This window comes from Pseudoliparis swirei, chromosome 6, assembly GCF_029220125.1.
Source record: "Pseudoliparis swirei isolate HS2019 ecotype Mariana Trench chromosome 6, NWPU_hadal_v1, whole genome shotgun sequence".
Lineage (NCBI taxonomy): Eukaryota > Metazoa > Chordata > Actinopteri > Perciformes > Liparidae > Pseudoliparis > Pseudoliparis swirei.
The window spans coordinates 9827313-9844817 of NC_079393.1; the positions used below are offsets into that span (position 1 = coordinate 9827313).

A 17505-nucleotide genomic window follows, 5' to 3' on the forward strand; every position below is an offset into this window, starting at 1 on the left:
TGGACATGCATTAAAACATGCACCCCCGGCAGGTCTCTGTCAGCTAACCATTGGACATTCATTAAAACATGCACCCCCGGCAGGTCTCTGTCAGCTAACCATTGGACATTCATTAAAACATGCACCCCCGGCAGGTCTCTGTCAGCGGAGCAAGGAGAAACTCGGATAACGACACACACAGAGGCAGAGCCACTTCATTTTCTTTACTCCACAATATCTTTACATAGATAACAGTTTTGTGCTGCTATATTAATGCTCTGCATATTGTATATTGCTCGATTATAATAACATGGACTGAGAGAGGGACTTTGTGGTCTGCTTCTGACTAAATCAACACAGCCAAATATTTCTGGAAAGCATTTGAATAACACTTTAAAATGATCAATGTTCAGAAATAAATTATGTCATGATATACCGTGTAGATTTAAAGATAAAGCCAATTCTAAACACAAGTCAAAGATGAAAAATAAACACAACACAGACACAAGGATACCACAGAAATTATAGTCTTGTAATTCAATGTATTCACATTACAACATCCACATGGTTCAGTTTGTGACAACTTCTAATGATCTTCAAATATATTCACTGTATGATACATAATACCAATATAGGCACTTCCAGTAAGTCTGGCAATATTGAAGCTACAGTATAGTGTCTAAATTACAAAATGGTAAAAATAAATAATGTATATCTAAAAGAGTTTTTGTAGTTTTAAAATTTCTCTACTGTACAGCATATATGTATATTATACAAAATGGAGCGTCAACCTGCAAGAAAATTATTTTACTTTCACAAATACTGTGTATTTGGACATATTCTTCCTTGTGTAAGTATTAGTACGTGTGATAAGTGCAAGGTACTAGTGAGAAGAAAGCAATTATTTAATCATGTGTCAACTATATAAAAATACTCATCTCATTTAGTTTGACATAATTGTGAATCTTGTTTGGTTCCCATGGTTACAATAATGCTTTATGCGTGAATAAGTACATGACAATGAAATAAAACCAATTAAGACAAAAAAAATACACGATCAAAACCGATATACTGGATCAGTTCAAGGTTCAAGAGCAAGTAGGACTTGGGACTGATGTGACAGGGGACGAAATGCATTGCTATAAAAGGAGAGAGACCAACAAACTAACACAGTGGACAGAATCTCATCACCTCTAAAGATGAGAGACGTGGGATGAATGCTCGACCGCTGTTGCCAGTGAGGTTCTCTGATCTGCACGCCGAGCACTTGGCAGATCAAAGAGGAAGCACAAGGAGAAAGATGCCATCGGACCTTCTGTGAATAAAGATTTCATCTGAGAAGAATTGAAGTATTACTTCCTGCATCACTTTACCCTTCATTGTTTCACCAGCTCTACGAAGCCGCTACTCAACAGTAAATGCTAAATAGCCAAATAAAGTCACATTACAGAGGCCGATGGAAGAAATCAAACGAACACAGATACAAACACACATTATCTTGCTCTTGCTCTCTCTCTCTCTCACGCACATGCACACACTGTATACGTTATTTAAACATTCACAAGGCAAAACGTTTAAACAGTTTAAGTTGATGTAATTATATATATTTATAACCCTGGAATTGCTTGCCACTATAACACCCTTTTTTTTCTTCAACTCATCAGGTTTTTCAAAATGCTAAATAAAATGTGTTTATTGTCTCTGTAGTGATGATGATATTTAAGGGATGAATTGCAGGCAACATAGAGAACACAGGAGGACATTTTGTACATAAGGTACAATCAGTGAGGCGACACATGATCATGAGTAAAAAAAGTTCTGATTCAGTGGCTGCCTCAAGTTGGATCTGACTCTCTGTCGAATGCCGATCTGATCAGCGGGTAAACCAATCATCTTCAACTTGTTTGGACTAAAAGCTGCAGTTCCTGAGTTGGTCGTCCTCCCCTTGTCACCGCAGCAGAGGGCAGCGTCAGGCCAGCGGGCCATCATGGATGCAGTGCGCTACTTGCTCCGTTGGGAACATTGGCTGACAGCAGAGCATGTCAATGCAGGGTACAAGGCTCTACACCCATTGCAACTTCCATCACAGGAAAGCTCTCTCATATTCTGTCCACAGGTCCCCTTGTGTGCCGTGGAGCCTTTTATCGAGGAGTTTAAAGAAACGAGATTGTGAAGGAGAGCTGTGGAACAGTATGAGATGAGAAACCAGTGCAAAAGAGATTCAAATGTGCATGTGGGTCATAAGAACTTGATGAGATTAGCAGTGTATAATTCACAACATATTGCCTCACTGCACTCGTGACAGAAAGTTGACCTGCCAACTCAGTGTAAAGCACTTTACTTGTTCAACTCAAGATCTACTTAAGGTCTCTCAAACACTTTATCTATGCGAATGTGAATTATTGAAGCTAAGTGGGATATTCTTCAGGGACATTATGCATCCTACTCAAGCTACTGTGCAGTTGGTTACTGAATTTGGTTTAACTTGTGGCTTTTTCTTGGTGGAAAGTATGGGATATCACGTGACCTCAGGCCAGTCTTGGAGAGTACTTTCTCTTTGCTTCATTGATTTCATCGACTGAATGTCTGGAGGGACGATTGCTACAACCGACACACTCACTACCTTTTTATATTATCACAGTGATTGTGAAGCAATAAAAACATTATGTCCCCGAGATTTGCATTATAGGTGGAGAATGTAATTTCTGAATATAATCACAATGTGCTAATCATTAACATTATTTTACGTCATAAAAAAGTAATGGGAAACAGCATTTTAGGGCCAAATGTTGGAAAATCCTCATGACAAACTTGATGTTTCAAAGAGGAAACAGTAAATAAGACACACAGCTGCCATCACCATCGTCTTGGTCATTACTGATACATATCCATTTCATCAAGAGCAATATTTTCTACTGGCATCAAATAGCTTCAGTATTTAGTCTCAGATAAGTGTAGCGGCTCTCAGCCTTGCACCAACACACTTCCTCGTCCTGCCTGTTTGTAATTTTGGGAGAGTAAATGTCTCCCTGAGGTGCCAGAGGAAGAATAATTCAGAAAGATGCACAGTGTTTAGATGCAAAGATGTTATAATAGTCAAAGGGGTTGTGGCATAAAGGCCTTTCATGAACATATTTAAAACTAGCTTACGATCCCTGCATATGTGTAACCGGAACTGTAACTTACTGTCCTCACAGGTGATACAGATGTTTACTTTGAATTTCAACAGTTGAGTTTTTCCTGAGGGTTAAAGATCAGCATCATTTGCAGTTTTTTTTTTTTTTACATAATGAGAACAAGTAAATAAAGACTATAATACAGCACACTGAGTCCAAATACATAGTCAGATAGTCAAAAATTGCAAAAAGAAATAGACAAAAGAAGTTGTAGGACAGTGTATTAGTTAGTCTACCTAAGGCCATCTTCAAAGAACTCTGTAGGATTTTACATCTCATTCATTTTAGTGACCTTCGTTGAATAGATTAGGATTTCTGTTTTTTGGTGTTTTAATGATGCAGTTATTTGACCCTTCACACTTTGGTAGTCTTACTGTATTCTGTGTACTGTATTCCCTTTTTGGTTTTGTATTCAGTACAGATTAATGTCCAACTCCCCCTCTGTTGCCTTGTCAGTGCAGACCTCTCTGGACTACATGTGAGACAGTGAACCCTGTAATGACCACTATGACCACTCGGGGCTGGAGACCAGAGATGGCGCAGAAAAATCCTCCGTAGAAGGATTGTGCATTTGAGCACACTAATTTAAACATGCAGACACACGCACACACGCACACGCACACACACACACACACACACACACACACACACACACACACACACACACACACACACACACACACACACACACACACACACACACACAAATACAGAGTGTAAAGAGCCTTGAGTCTCCTACCATAAAGTAATATGGCGACACCAAATTGTATAAAGTACTTAATATGGCAACAAATGTAAGATGAAAAAGTGCGATCATTTGATTTCATAAGCAAAACCCTATGGGTGAGTGATTCATTTTGGCAGAAGTTGAAAGGAATAAAAGATACGCCAATGTTCCTCATTTGATTGCCTCCCTTTATAATCCATATATAGAAAAAGAAAACATAATATGGCCCATGTGAGGCCTCAAAAACTCTTGCTAAAATTGAAACACAAGTACAAGTAACTGTGATGTCTATATATAATTGCATTCAGAAAATAATTATGTATAAATTGGCAGCAAATGTCTGCAGTCCTGTGTTACCACGTTGGGTTGAGGTCTGTGCGAGCAGTTGTCCTCTTCTCTTGACAGTAGCAAAAGAGTCTGTATCCCAAAGTACACAAATAATCCTGTATTGCAAAATGGAAAGCTCCTTTAACTGTTTGGCGAAACCAGATATTCAGATAAAATGTGTAAATCACAAATTTTCCCACCCTGTTTTTTTTCTGTATAGGCACACATTTTCCAAACATCTACAGTGTTGTGTCTAAGTGAAGTGCTGGCAAAGACAGGAGTCAGTTGATAGGATAAGAAAACAAGAAATACTTCTTTACGTCCTTGCCCTGACTGGCGCCATATTTCCAGTTGGCTGTTTCACTGTGGGTCCCCCTCTGCTAGTTCCACTGGAGGCTGAGAGTCCTCCTGCGGAGAAACAGGCCACTCTGATTCCTCCACCCCCTCCTCTGGATCCTCTCCTTCTACGAGCTCCTCTCGGCTGCCTGGCTCCTCTTCCTCCTCGTGAATAGCCAGGATTGGCTCGGCTACATTGTTTAAATGGACAGATTCTGCTCCTTGGCCCTGTTTCTGGCCCTCCTCTGCGATCACCTTCTTCCACATCTCGTGGTTCTCCAGCAGGTGGTGGGTGATCTGGCAAAAGACTTTCCTTCTCTTGTTGGATGTTCCTTTCTCTGAAAAGAAAATAGCTTGATTACATTTTTTCACAATCGATTTTACACATGGAAAAGTAACTAACAGTTGCAGTCGTTCCATCAGCAAGCAAAGCAATCAGATATGGTCAGATATGTTGTACACATACACACTACAGCACGTACAGTGCTTCTCCCAGGCTGGTCAAGAGGCTTACTAACAATGACACTTCGCTTTGGCTTTCAATAATTTCATTAATTACATACAGTATTCTAATCAGAGGCTTTGTAATCTGATGCTGCAATGTTTTTTTTAGATACAAAGATCTGCTACATTTATTTAACATTGTTCACATGATAAACCACTGTTAAATGTTCTTCAGAATATCATATTGTATAATTAAGTTCCTTTAAAAAGAAAACAGGCCTATAACAAACTAATTAATACAAAAGCAGCCATTCTCGTTCACACGTCTCTGATCACTTCCTGTTCACTACTTCCGGTTTATAGCTTTGTTTTAGACCGTAGTTCTTACGCGATGCTTCTGAGCTGGTGGACGTGTCTTCTTCTGCAGTATCTTCCTCTTCCTCCTCCTCCTCCTCCCCCTCATTCTCAGTGATCTCTGGCTCCTCTTCCTCTGGGTTGTACTCCACCCATCGTCCAGGCATGAGGCTGGCTGAATTGTAGGAGTTGCACAGCGGTCCCACGATGTGTGTGATGAAGGATTCCTGGAGTTTGGCCAACTGTGGTGCCGCTCGGTCCATGAAGGGGCTGACCGGGAGGCCCTGGCTGGACTCCTCATCGCCCTACGTAGAGCATGACCCACAGTAGTTCATGAATGCCAAGACATGGAATGATTCACCTTTTAACATACAAAAGTAATTCAGGCCGAAATGCATACGTGGAAAAGATGTCAATTCAATGTCTATCGAATTATTGTTTTCACAATCAGAATAAGAATGGGACCATTGGTGCCAACTGCATCAGAGAGTTGAAACCAAAGAAAAGGATTTGAGGCACTCTCAGCTCTCAAAACATATGAAGGTTAGACAAAAGAGGGGAGCTTTAAGTTCCTAAAATTGAAACTGTGTGAAATGGTATACATTTTATGCAATAAAAGCATGTCTATAAAGTGCTATATCAGTAGACATAATTCTTTTTTAACAATTTCACAGTTTTAAATGTAAATGTTCTAAATGTGTCCTGGTTTATTCTCGGTTACAGTGTATGTGAATTACATCAGCTAACAGGAAGTTAACATGGACCCCAAACTGTTGCCTAGAAGGAAAATTGATACACGCGGGTTTAGAAAAAGGCGGAAAATAAGAGTTCTGGAAGGATGTTTTTGTAGAAACGAGCATAATCTGTCTCCTTTAAAGCTGGGCATGAAAAGTAATCAAACACATCCATGAAATTCAATCGCACAAAGAACGAATATAGAAAACAATGGAAAGGCTGTGGGGCAGCAGCATGTGTGCCGTCCATGACGTCTGTATGGATGCAATAAACAACAGCTGTAGAGAGGTTTCATGGTTGCCTTGGGAACTCACCTCAAGTGCCATCCCGTACACTTTACAGTATCATGCTTTTGTTCCCGAGCTTTTCATGTTGGGCCCAATGAGAGTCATCAAAATTAGCAGTTGGATCTGCAACTTGTTGGTATTTCTTAACACGCGAGGTTACGTAAAAGAAGGGGAGGAGTTCTGAGATCCAGCTGCCACCATGACGACAACCCAAACAGATGGGTGGATTTCAGAGTCATTGCAAGGTAAGCCATCTCATGTATATATGAGATATGTTTCAGAAACAGTGGCCAGTTGTATTCTCACAAAGCTATCCAACATGCTCATATTTGGAAGTTGGACTTTGGCGTATATATAAAGTGTAAAGCCCCATCAACCCAAAGATTCATCCAGTTTTGCGATACAGATTCAAGACACCCAGATCATAGTTCACACATCTGAATCAATTTCAGCGATTCTGTCAGCATGGCGAACAAATCTTATCCTCAAGGCTCTGTCGAAATGTTTTCTCGTGCTCCATGACAAAGTGTTTGTGTGTTTGATGGTGTGTATGCTTTGTGTCTGAACATGTTCTGTATTGAGGAGGACGTCACTCACTTTGGCCCTATTTTTTTAAGGTTGTTGGACTCTCGAGGAGGTCAGTGTAATGTAATCACAGGCTTCCGCCCCACCTTGCCTGGGCAGCTGGCGACCTGAAATGATTGTCACATAGACCTCAGGGAGGCTTGTAACGAGCTGATTGTGTCACCTATCTGCACTAACAGGTTACATAAGAGCTTACTGTACTGTAACAAAGGTCAGTGTGTGTGTGGGGGGGGGGGGGGGGGGATTAGATTCAGCTTAATATAGCAGCACTGTGGTCACTTTATTAGGTACACCTGCACTAATGTAATTTAATTACATCTTTAAGCATGGTAGTCATAGTTAGTAGTAGTGTTGTATTAGAATGCATAACATATGCTTGATTAGTTGAAGTCCAAACTATAGATAAAGGGAACAATAAATATAGGGGAGGACTGTATTTTAGTTTCTGAACTTGCTTCTATGGGTTTGAGACAAGACCGAATGAGTTTCTAAAACAAATGTCTATTTGTCTATTTGAGACAAATTAAAGTAGTTTAAATATATGTATCACCTGTGTATTTGAATTAATGTTTGTGTTTCACCAGTTATATCACAACTCTTCAAAGTTAAAAGTTTAAGGAAATATAAACAAGGTCAAAGTTCCCATCGGAGAGAGAGTTCACACACCTGTTCATAGAACTCGTTGACGATGCCCTTGGTCCATTGTAGATGCAGGTCCTTGCACTTCAGAGGCCCATTGATGTCCGCCAGTTTAATGCACATCTGGCAGACCAGCAACCTGTCGTTCTCATTAGACCAATCAATACCCGTGGATGGATCATCGCCCACCTACGGGATCAACAGACAGACATTTTTACATTTAATATATTCAAATATCTTGTCAGCATGTGATATGTGGATATTATGTTAATGTGATTCCATTAATCTGTTGTTCAAAGATTGTGAATTTATGTTATTGTCTCAAAGGTTTAAATTAAGGCATTTTAATTATACCTCTCACTCTTGTTATGAGTCACATAAACAGACATGTTCCGGTTAAAGTGTAAAGGTTTTAAATATGTTATGACCAGTCATAGTTTGTGTAAGATATTATGTAGTTTTTTAAACTATATCGGTAACGTTTTCGATTATTAATTAACTTACACTACAGACTCGGTAGCACTCAAACCCATGAGGTTAACGCTTAAATGAATAAAAACAATGTCGAAATGAATTTGTTATTTCTAGCCACGCTTTATGAGCTCAGGATCTGAAGAGGGAGCAGCAGTCTTATCATTCTCATCTAATAATCCAGGAAGCTGACGAGATCAAGTGAGAAACTTAATGGGTACTTCACAGAAAGCTAATTTGCTTCGAGGTAGAGCAGAGCGGGGTGCACTACAGTGAGAGACATTGCTCTTACTTTCGCTGCCAAGCCAGCAAGCTGTGCCAGCTAAGAGACTCTGGCCATCGAGCACCACCACTGTGCTGATACTCAAAAGGGAAAACGCTCAATTTTAAAGCCAGCATTCTGTCTCCAGTTCTTAAAAAGCTGCAGGGTGCTTAGTTTCGTACACTTGAGCTGAACATATTCCAAGTGCTGCAATGTTCTGCACAAACAGACCGTTTCTTTGAAAACCACTGGACATTTCCCTGTCAATAAAGCTTTTTTTTCGTGAAGTATGAATATATAAGACAAGCCCCATATGTTGGACTCTATAATACTGCTACAATTTAAAATGTGTCAAGAGAACGCCTCGTTCAGTCTAGTTTCCAAAGACGACTAAATACAATAGCAACTCATATGTAAACTTACCTAGACCTATAATCCTAGATCCCCCCCAAATGACTAATCAAAAGTCAATACAAATCCAAGAGGTTTTTAAGTTTATGATGTTGTCAACTTAACATTTTCATAGGATTTAATCACTAAATTCGTAAACTCTTCAGATCTAAAGTCACATCTTGGATACAACTGAAAATGACTGTATGACAATACAGTACATATGGTTATGTTGTTGAAAACTTGAGAAAAAAAGTGAGTTAAAAAATAAATAAATAAAGGCACATCTTGTGAATATTTAATGTCAAACAATTGCTTCTAGAACTACCTTGGCATTGAACTCAGCGAGGAAGTCAAAGTGCTTCTTCAGATCAGTGGCCAATATGGCCTCAATGACCAGGAAGCGGAAGCGCTTGAACTCCCCGTGGTTCAGGTTGACCAGAAAGTTGTACTCCGGCCGCGACATGAAGAGGTTCCATGCTGAGGCAGCGTGGTGGTTTTCCAGGACGGATCGATCGTTGTAGAGCACTGCCTGCAAACACACAAAAACTTTACATTTACATGAACAAGTAGAGACATTAATGTGAATCCAGCAATCCTGCACATACAATACATAAGACAGTGGATGATGTAGATGATTAAAATGTGTCTAGTGTGTTAGTATTAACAAGATAAATAGAGCCACTGCACTACATTGCTACCCTCTGATAGATAAGCGATCTTTCAGTAGTATGACAGCATGTTTATTGATAATTAGGATGTCTATCTGGACAGAAAATACTCAACAGAACAAATCCAACACCTACAATTTCTCTTCATTGCTTGTCAATTGCTGACCAGCCACGAGGAGCTACTGTAACTGGGGATTGTCTGATGGTGCTGTCAAAAGATTGTTGTGCAGTGCAGTTTAGCAGTAAAATAGACAAAGTGGAAGAAAATCGGCCATCACATGATCACCTTTGTTGATTACAAAGAAAAAATCTGAGTGTGAAACAACAAATCAAGCAATTGGACTCCAACTGACTTTGCTCCTAATCAGATGCCATTCTGTTGGCTGAATAGCACGAGTACCTGTGGGGCGCTGGTGGCCACGAGGAAAGCATTCGTCCGCCCGGGGTGGTCGTAGTCGTGCATCGCAGCGGCCACATAAAGGGCCATGAGCTCCAGAGCAGGAATGAGGCCTGACAGGCAGCCGTAACCATCTTCTGACACAGTGTAGGTCTTTGAAACCAGGAAGCCCATATGACTGTGTGTTATTCCACTGTCGGAGTCTAGCAACAGGGGACCGGTCAAAGAGACGAGGTTGAAGAGCAGGGTGGCAGAATTTACACAAACACACAATGTACTTTCATGTGCACATGCCTAAATACACACACACTCTGGAGCCCACACACACACACAGACACACTTGAACATTCAAATCCACTTATATGTGGACCAAAGGGAAGGCCCTAGTAAAGCATACAAATGAGGGTATGGAAATATGTGTGAGAGGGAACTCTAATCTGCCTGCAATTTCATGGTGTTCTAGACTTCAAATAGTGGTCGGTACGTAACTGCAAGTGCCAAAAGCTTGGGTAAAATAAGACAAACTGTGAGTAGGATACGAACACACAATCCTGCAGGTTTGATGCTTTGACATTAATGAGATGGCTCACAGGGAAGCTGCAGGCAGATGGTAAAATATAAATAAAAAAGTTTGGCCTACATATCGGCAGTCTTCATGAATGGCTTCACAAGAGTTAGAGAACTCGACAAAAAGGTGTGCGCAGCTCATGTCTACTTATGTCACAGCTGAGTGACAGATTCACGTACACACCAGCAGCCTTCCAGGACAGCACATGTCTGCATGTATGTACTAATGGACACACCTGAGTCACTGGCAGAGCCATGGTCAGTGATGAGGCTGGGCAGGCCAGGCACTGCCTGCGTGGTGAGGTACCAGACTGCATGAAGCACATCTGTGGCGTGGACCCGGTTGTGATCTGGGTCAGAAAATACATTTTAAAAACTGTGGGCGTGATCTTCCCCACCAGGGGGCACTTGTGAGGCTGCTTATGTTTCTTGTAGCAACATCACGGCTGCACACAGTCATATATGACGGGTTGACATTTCCCTCTAGTGGATGGTTTCATTGTTACAGCTGCAAACACGATTATAGGAAAACTGGAGGAAACTTAGAGCGTACATGGTATGTCTCTGTAACCATTCTCAAGGGCGTGGAAGTAGTTCATGAATTCATTGACAGGGATCTTGAAGGTCTCAAACAGACCAGTGTCTTCAAAGAGCCTGTAGGCGACCTGGAAGATAGATAGAGAGTCTGTGAACATCAGGCAGCTTGGATAATCATCACATCCCAGTTAAGTGAGGTATAATCATCTCTGCACTTACACGCTGATCCATTTATAAATGAAAAAACACATCATGTTACTCAGCGGTTTTTATTGCTTTACAAATAATGAATAGATGTATTGACACTCTGGCTGACCTCTGGTCATTGGTGTTCTCAGATGTGCTCACCTGACTGAGGATCCGTCCACATTTCCCATTGGTCTTTTCCATCAAATTGAAGATGGGGAAGTTCCAATTATTTAGCTGACTCATCATAGGCTCTAAGTCCTCCATAACTAATGGCTCTGGAGCCATAATTGGTTTGTCCTATGAAGTGAAGAAAAGTAGAGACAAATATATACAATGTTAAAAATGTATAATAATAATAATAATAATAATCATTTATTTTATATAGCGCTTCTCAAGGCACCCGAAGTCGCTTTACAGTCCAGAGTCCAGTAGTCATACACACACACAGTCATCCCGGTGGTATGTCCCAATATGACTACTCGTTGTTGTTGTGTTGTGTTTCAATAACAGAGTTGTGTTGTAAGAGCACTCGTTACCTCAGGAGGTATTAGTGGGTGGAGGATGACATTCTGAGCAGGGTTTTTTCCTTCCTCTGTGTCCTCCTCTGTGTGTGCTACATCACTGCTGTCACTGTGGTTGGCTTCGTGGGTGCTGTCATAGTCTGATGACACCATCACTTGGTCCTCAGCTAGTGAAAGACAAAACAAAGAGATGTCACGCTGCGGCCGAGAGGAAGCTGATAAACTGATGCATATTGCCAGGCTTCTTTTCGGTGGTGGGGGTATTTATCAATCCCCTTCATATAATCACACTTTGTTATAGCTGGTTATTTTTCTGCTAATCTCAAACTCCCAGAGATGGTGGCTGCTCTTTCATTAACACATGTGCGTCTCAGTGACTGCTGCCACGCCTCTGATTCAAAATAGGCAAAAGTGCTTTTTACTGAAGTCTGACTTCCTGTCATCAGAAGAACTGGTTTATTATTTTGTATTGCTGGATTTTTAACTGATTGTCTATTGAATACTTGTGCAAAATGGTGAATGTCAAATAATCTGTTACCCTGTGACTATAAGGGTTTGACACCAACAGGTGCAGGCAGTCTCAGAGGAGATAGAGTATATGAGCTAAGGTTGCTGCTTGGAGATAGTGGTGGCAGTGATAGGAAGGAAGAAGACTGGGAGCATACCTGCCCGTGGTATCCTGTCTCCCTTGTCTATAGAACCCTCCCCATGGCTCAGTCTGATGTATGGTCTCCCACAGCTGCAGACAAGAGAAGGTTGACAGGTTGGAGAGAAAGTGCATAAAGGGGAAATGTTATATTTGACATTCCCTGTTGTATTTGCAGCTGGTGCTGTGTATATTATAATCAATCAATTGCAATGATCTTTAAAGAAGAACACGTCCAACCTCAATGCTGTGAGACTGCACACTGAAAGACTGCTAAAGGTAAAAAACAAAAACGTGTGCGTTACAAGATCTGCAAATCAAATGCTAGAATCAGTATTGTAGTTTTTGTATGTTATCAGTCTTCTGCGATGTTGGTTTTGCTTGGCAAAACAGTTGACTGCAAACCAAAATCAACATGAAATGTTAAAATAAAAAAACGTACAAATTCATACTGGTACTGTTCATGTGTGTTTGCTTGTAGAGAGCCAAATGTGAAAGCCTTCACTTCCTGTAGCCGCGCCAAAGAATTGGGACTAACGCCATACACTACATCTGCCTTTGATGTCCAACCAGTCGGCAGAAGATGTCAAGACAAAATGTAATGGGATTCCTACTGTGCTGTCCCCACATAAAACAATGTTGTACAGATGCATCAATAAAAGTACTCTTTAATAAACTTAATGGTTGCACACAATAACACAATGCAATGAGAATAAACAACCAAACCAATTCTAAACAATTGCTGGTGCTGGCGCTGTTGTAAATGACTCATAAGAAGTTGAGCCCACCCTCTTGGAGCTTTTAGACAGATCCGTAGCCGCCGAGCTGCTCTCAACAGCTTTACCATGTGTCTCCACTGAGGCCACTGTCAAGCTGCACATGTAGGTGTTTCCAATTAAAATACCTCTCTCTAAATGTTGTAAAACCTGCCTTTTCGGGGCAGGAAATACCGGCCGTTAGAGCACGGTGTCACAGGGAGCACAAAGTCCCGTAGTGTGTCTATCTCCTCCTGATAAATTGTTTCTTGAACACTTTTGAGCTGGACCCAGCCCGCCTAATGGCCCCGAGGCCCCAACAAAGGCACTTCTGTTGTGTTTGCATGGCAAGGTTGGACCACTGTGTGTAATGCCTAGCAGGTGTGGAATATAAAATAGTTTGATTGTTTGGCGGGCGAAATTGTACGCACATTATTGTCAGGGGGGTCCGGGCAGGCAGCAGCGCTTGGCTTAAAAGGTTTACTTTTAATGAAAGTTGAAGAACTGGCAGACACTCTTCCTATTCTGCTAATGCAGCAGAATAACCTCAGCTACTGACATTGAGCCGCCGGCACTGAATGTAAATAAGAAAGACGGTCCTCCTTCACTTGAGGAATCTGTCAGTCATGTATGCAGTGACTGTGCTTTTATCGCAGAGCATCTTCTGAAGAGTAGTTACAGTAGATAGCACTTTAGTTACCGTAATGTAACTGTTCCAGGGAGATGCACCTATACGGGACGAAGACTACACTTGTTTTGTTTTCAGTCCTGTCTCAAAGAAAATCATTTCTTTTGCCTCAAAACTTTGGAGAGAATGTAACTGCTGTCGACAAATGTGTTTGTTCTGTGTCAAGGAAACAATCTGCATCCTGTTGTGTGACTCGATTTAGACAACAAACACACTCGATTGTGAAACACATATAACATGTTTTCTCTGGTGCTTCAAATCAGTGTGAAGTTCTGGATTCTTTAACCAAAACAACAAAGTTTTTTTTCTTTTCAACCAACACATGAATGAGGATGTTTTTTATACCACTGGTTACCAAATGTATCAAATTGAAAGCGTTGTCAATCAATTTTATTTATACATGTAGGGCTGCAACTACCTACTATGAATTTATCTGCCAATTATTTCTTGAATTCGTCGATTAATCGTTGGGTCTATAAAGTGTCTAAAAATATAAAAATTAGTGCTGTGAAAAATAACGCGTTAACTCAGTTAATTAAATTACAGGTTTAACTTCGTTATTTTTTTTAACGCATTTAACGCATGCGCAGAATGAGCTTCCAATCCGTCTGTTGTTGGTCGTCTCTCCAGCAGCATGTCATTCTGTCTCTAGTGTCGCGTTAACACGACTCCGATCTCCGTCTCGCGCGCCGCAGAGCTCGGATGCCGGCGTGTGTGCGCACATCGGGACGAAAAAAAGTCACTTGCACCAATGTTTTAATGCAGGGGTGCTCAATATGTCGATCGCGGTTGCCGCAGAGTTCAGATGCCGGTCTTCGCGCATGAAAAGTCACTAGCACCCCCCTAACTGTTACTCATAAAATGTAGTCAAACAAAAACGGAGCAAATCACCGTGTTCATGGCCCGGGCAAAGACAGCGCGGTCTCCTGGCTTCAACACGTTACTGTCAGGGAAGACACAGCGCACCAAAAAAAAAGTTTTTTTGTAAAACTTTTTACCTTTTCTGATTCCGCTAGCTCTTCTAGTACTTCCGCTAATACCTCCGCTAATACATCTACTTAGAAAGTGTATTCTGTACGTTTTCTCCGTCGAAATGTTGCAAGACCCGACTTGCTGCATTGATCGCGACTTTAGACATTGTGTGTTAGGGCTCCTCTTGTGAAAAATTATTGCGAAATTAAAGAAAATGTATATGTTCTTTGCAAAGATGAGGATATGTTGAATGCTGGGATACCAAACATGCCCATGTTTATTGACGTGGTCTGCGTGAGCAAGCCGTTTAAAGGGAAGGGGAGGGTCTTAAGGACGCCGGCATCCTCAGTGGAGTGGAAGAGGTATACCCTCCTGTTACCTTTACATTTACTAACATATTTTACCCTCGGGGTCAATTTGACCCCAGCAATTAAAACCTCCAGAAAATTATTAGAATTAATATTGTTTCCCAAGTTTAAGTGTGAGGTACTTTATGTTTGTTTGTTGACTACCTAAATAGCCCATTAAATATATAAAAAAGTTGATATTTCTTATAAGTTTGACACAGTGAAAAACAGCCTGGGGTCAAATTGACCCCAAAGAACACCGACATTAAACATTGAATGGGGTCAAATTGACCCGAAAGGTAACAGGAGGGTTAAACATTCTGTTTAGGATGAAGATGTATTAATGTTCCATATGGAAGAAAACTGCTAAATAACTGCTGAGTTGCAGCACCATTTTATAGAAGAATGTATAAATGTATATATCCGTCTTTTGTCATAAATCTCTATGTTCTCACAAAATATACCGAGAATATCGGTAATATGTGATTAATCATGATTAATCCACAAAAACCTGTGATTAACCCGATTAAAATTTTTAATCGTTTCACAGCCCTAATAAAAATACATTTTCAAGTTGTTTCATTGTATGTACAACATACCAACAGACAAACATTTTTCATTCCTTATTATTTAGGAAGAATTAATAGATTTTCTCAGCTCTTGATAAGTTCTTTGCAATCCGGTTGTGACTTTGCAGATACTTGTATCAAGTAAATAAAAAGATGGCTCATTATAATGACATAAAATTAATTTTTTTACTCAAAATGTACTTTTGTGTTGTCGAGAATATGTAGTATAGAAACATTATGTGTAGGACACACTAAAGGTCAACGGTCAGCTGTGGTGTCTTGTACATTTGAACAAATGTTAATACAGCCAAGGGGAATTGCCGACAATCAAGTTTTTCTCTGAAGTAGGAAATGACTCCTGTTCTCATACAAAAGCACCTTGGCATTCTCCAAAGTAAACTTTCATCAAGTTAATTATCTTAATTGTCTGAATTGCAACATTGTCATGTTGCTTATCTGAATAGTTTTGCACCATGCAATAAGCTCCAACTGGCCTCTGCCCGCTCCCCTATCCGCTACAGTTTACTCCCGGTTTTAAACTCACCCACTCACAGCAGGTTGACAGATTACTTTTGGTTCACATCCCAAACGGACAGTGTCCACGCCAGCATAAACACAGCAGCCATTATTTCTGCTTCCAGTAATCTACCTACTCTCGAGCCAGACGACGTAAAGAAGATAACAGCACAGAGGCCGGGGGTCAGGCAAATGGAAAGTATTCAATCGGTCCCTTTTTTACCAGGTCTGTGTGATTGAAAAAAGACGATATTGTAGCTTGGAAGTCTGTGTTATTCCTTCTTAAAAAATGTACGTCACTAAAAGCTGACATGATGGAAAAAAGAAGGGAGAAAGAAAAAGAAGCCTAATGTCCTAATTAAGATTGTACAGATTTGAGGATGAAGCAGAGAGAAGGCAATTGAAGCCATGTGCTCGTTTTCTCCCCTCCGTGCATTCTCTCGCCTTCACACAAACAATTCTGCCTCCAACTTTTCTGATTGGACTCATTACAGATCAGAATTTATTATTGGTGGTTGGCTTGATCTGTGAGTAAATTCAGATGTTACTGGGTCTTGGCCAGTTCTCAAAAGGCATAACAAATACAGATTGAAGTACATAAATTACAAACAAAATAAAAATAATTGTGATTCTTGTGTTAAAGCCCACTTGAGAGATGATGTGTTGTCAGGTTGCCGATTGCTCATCGAACCCATCACAGTTTTAAACCCAAAAATGGCAAGTAGTCGTCAGAAGGCACTGGCCCTGTTTAAGTTTAGCTCGCCACGGAATCCTTATTAACCAGCTCTGTTTCTGGAAAGGAGCCAAACATTTAAATGGAGTGTTACTCTGAAGAGAGCCCTCTCAGCGGCAGTAAACTAAATCCAGAGACTCTCTGTTCTCTACAATTGCAGAAGAAGCAGCGGTGACAGTGTGTCTAAATGTGTGTGTGTGTGTGTGTGTGTGCGTGTATTAATTGTGAGGTTGCGGTGACTGGGGAGAGGCCCAGGTGTTTGTTTATACTCACACCACCATAAGTGGCCATTGCTGGGGCCCGCTGCGGGGCCGGACTGAGCTTTAAGACCAGGCGACGGGGCTTTGTGTACAGAAGCTGCTCAGTGTGCTTACGTTTAGCGAACGTGTTCAAGTATCTCACTGTCATTGTGCAAACAGACCCAAACAGATCCCTGGAAGACGCAGCCCACACCGGCCTTTGGAGGGCTCGAGACACAAGACAGAACAGAGTGCAGATCACTTTTCTACCAAGTAGACCTGAAGGTTGGAGAGACTGTAGTCAATGGAACACTTTTATATCTGTTTTCTATTAATTCATCTACTATATAAGACTATTTATCATTCAGGTCTGAACTGTATGCATGACACCATATATGTGTAATATGCAATTATTGGTTTGTTTTATTTCTTGACATTTCTGTCTC

The 17505-nt window shown here is 40.9% G+C and overlaps 1 protein-coding gene across 1 annotated transcript in view; it reads right to left on the reverse strand.

Moving 5' to 3' along the window:
* Positions 1–283: 283 nt before the first annotated feature.
* Positions 284–17505, reverse strand: part of LOC130195477 (cGMP-inhibited 3',5'-cyclic phosphodiesterase 3A-like) — a 72417-nt gene continuing 55195 nt past the window's right edge. Inside the window, exons 5-14 of the mRNA XM_056417019.1 lie at positions 12260–12333; positions 11610–11761; positions 11233–11370; positions 10901–11012; positions 10584–10697; positions 9784–9983; positions 9041–9244; positions 7617–7778; positions 5378–5648; positions 284–4883 (exon numbers count right to left, since the gene is read on the reverse strand). Coding sequence (XP_056272994.1) covers positions 4570–4883; positions 5378–5648; positions 7617–7778; positions 9041–9244; positions 9784–9983; positions 10584–10697; positions 10901–11012; positions 11233–11370; positions 11610–11761; positions 12260–12333 — 1741 coding nt within the window. The 3' untranslated portion in view covers positions 284–4569. The remainder of the gene's footprint in view (positions 4884–5377; positions 5649–7616; positions 7779–9040; positions 9245–9783; positions 9984–10583; positions 10698–10900; positions 11013–11232; positions 11371–11609; positions 11762–12259; positions 12334–17505) is intronic.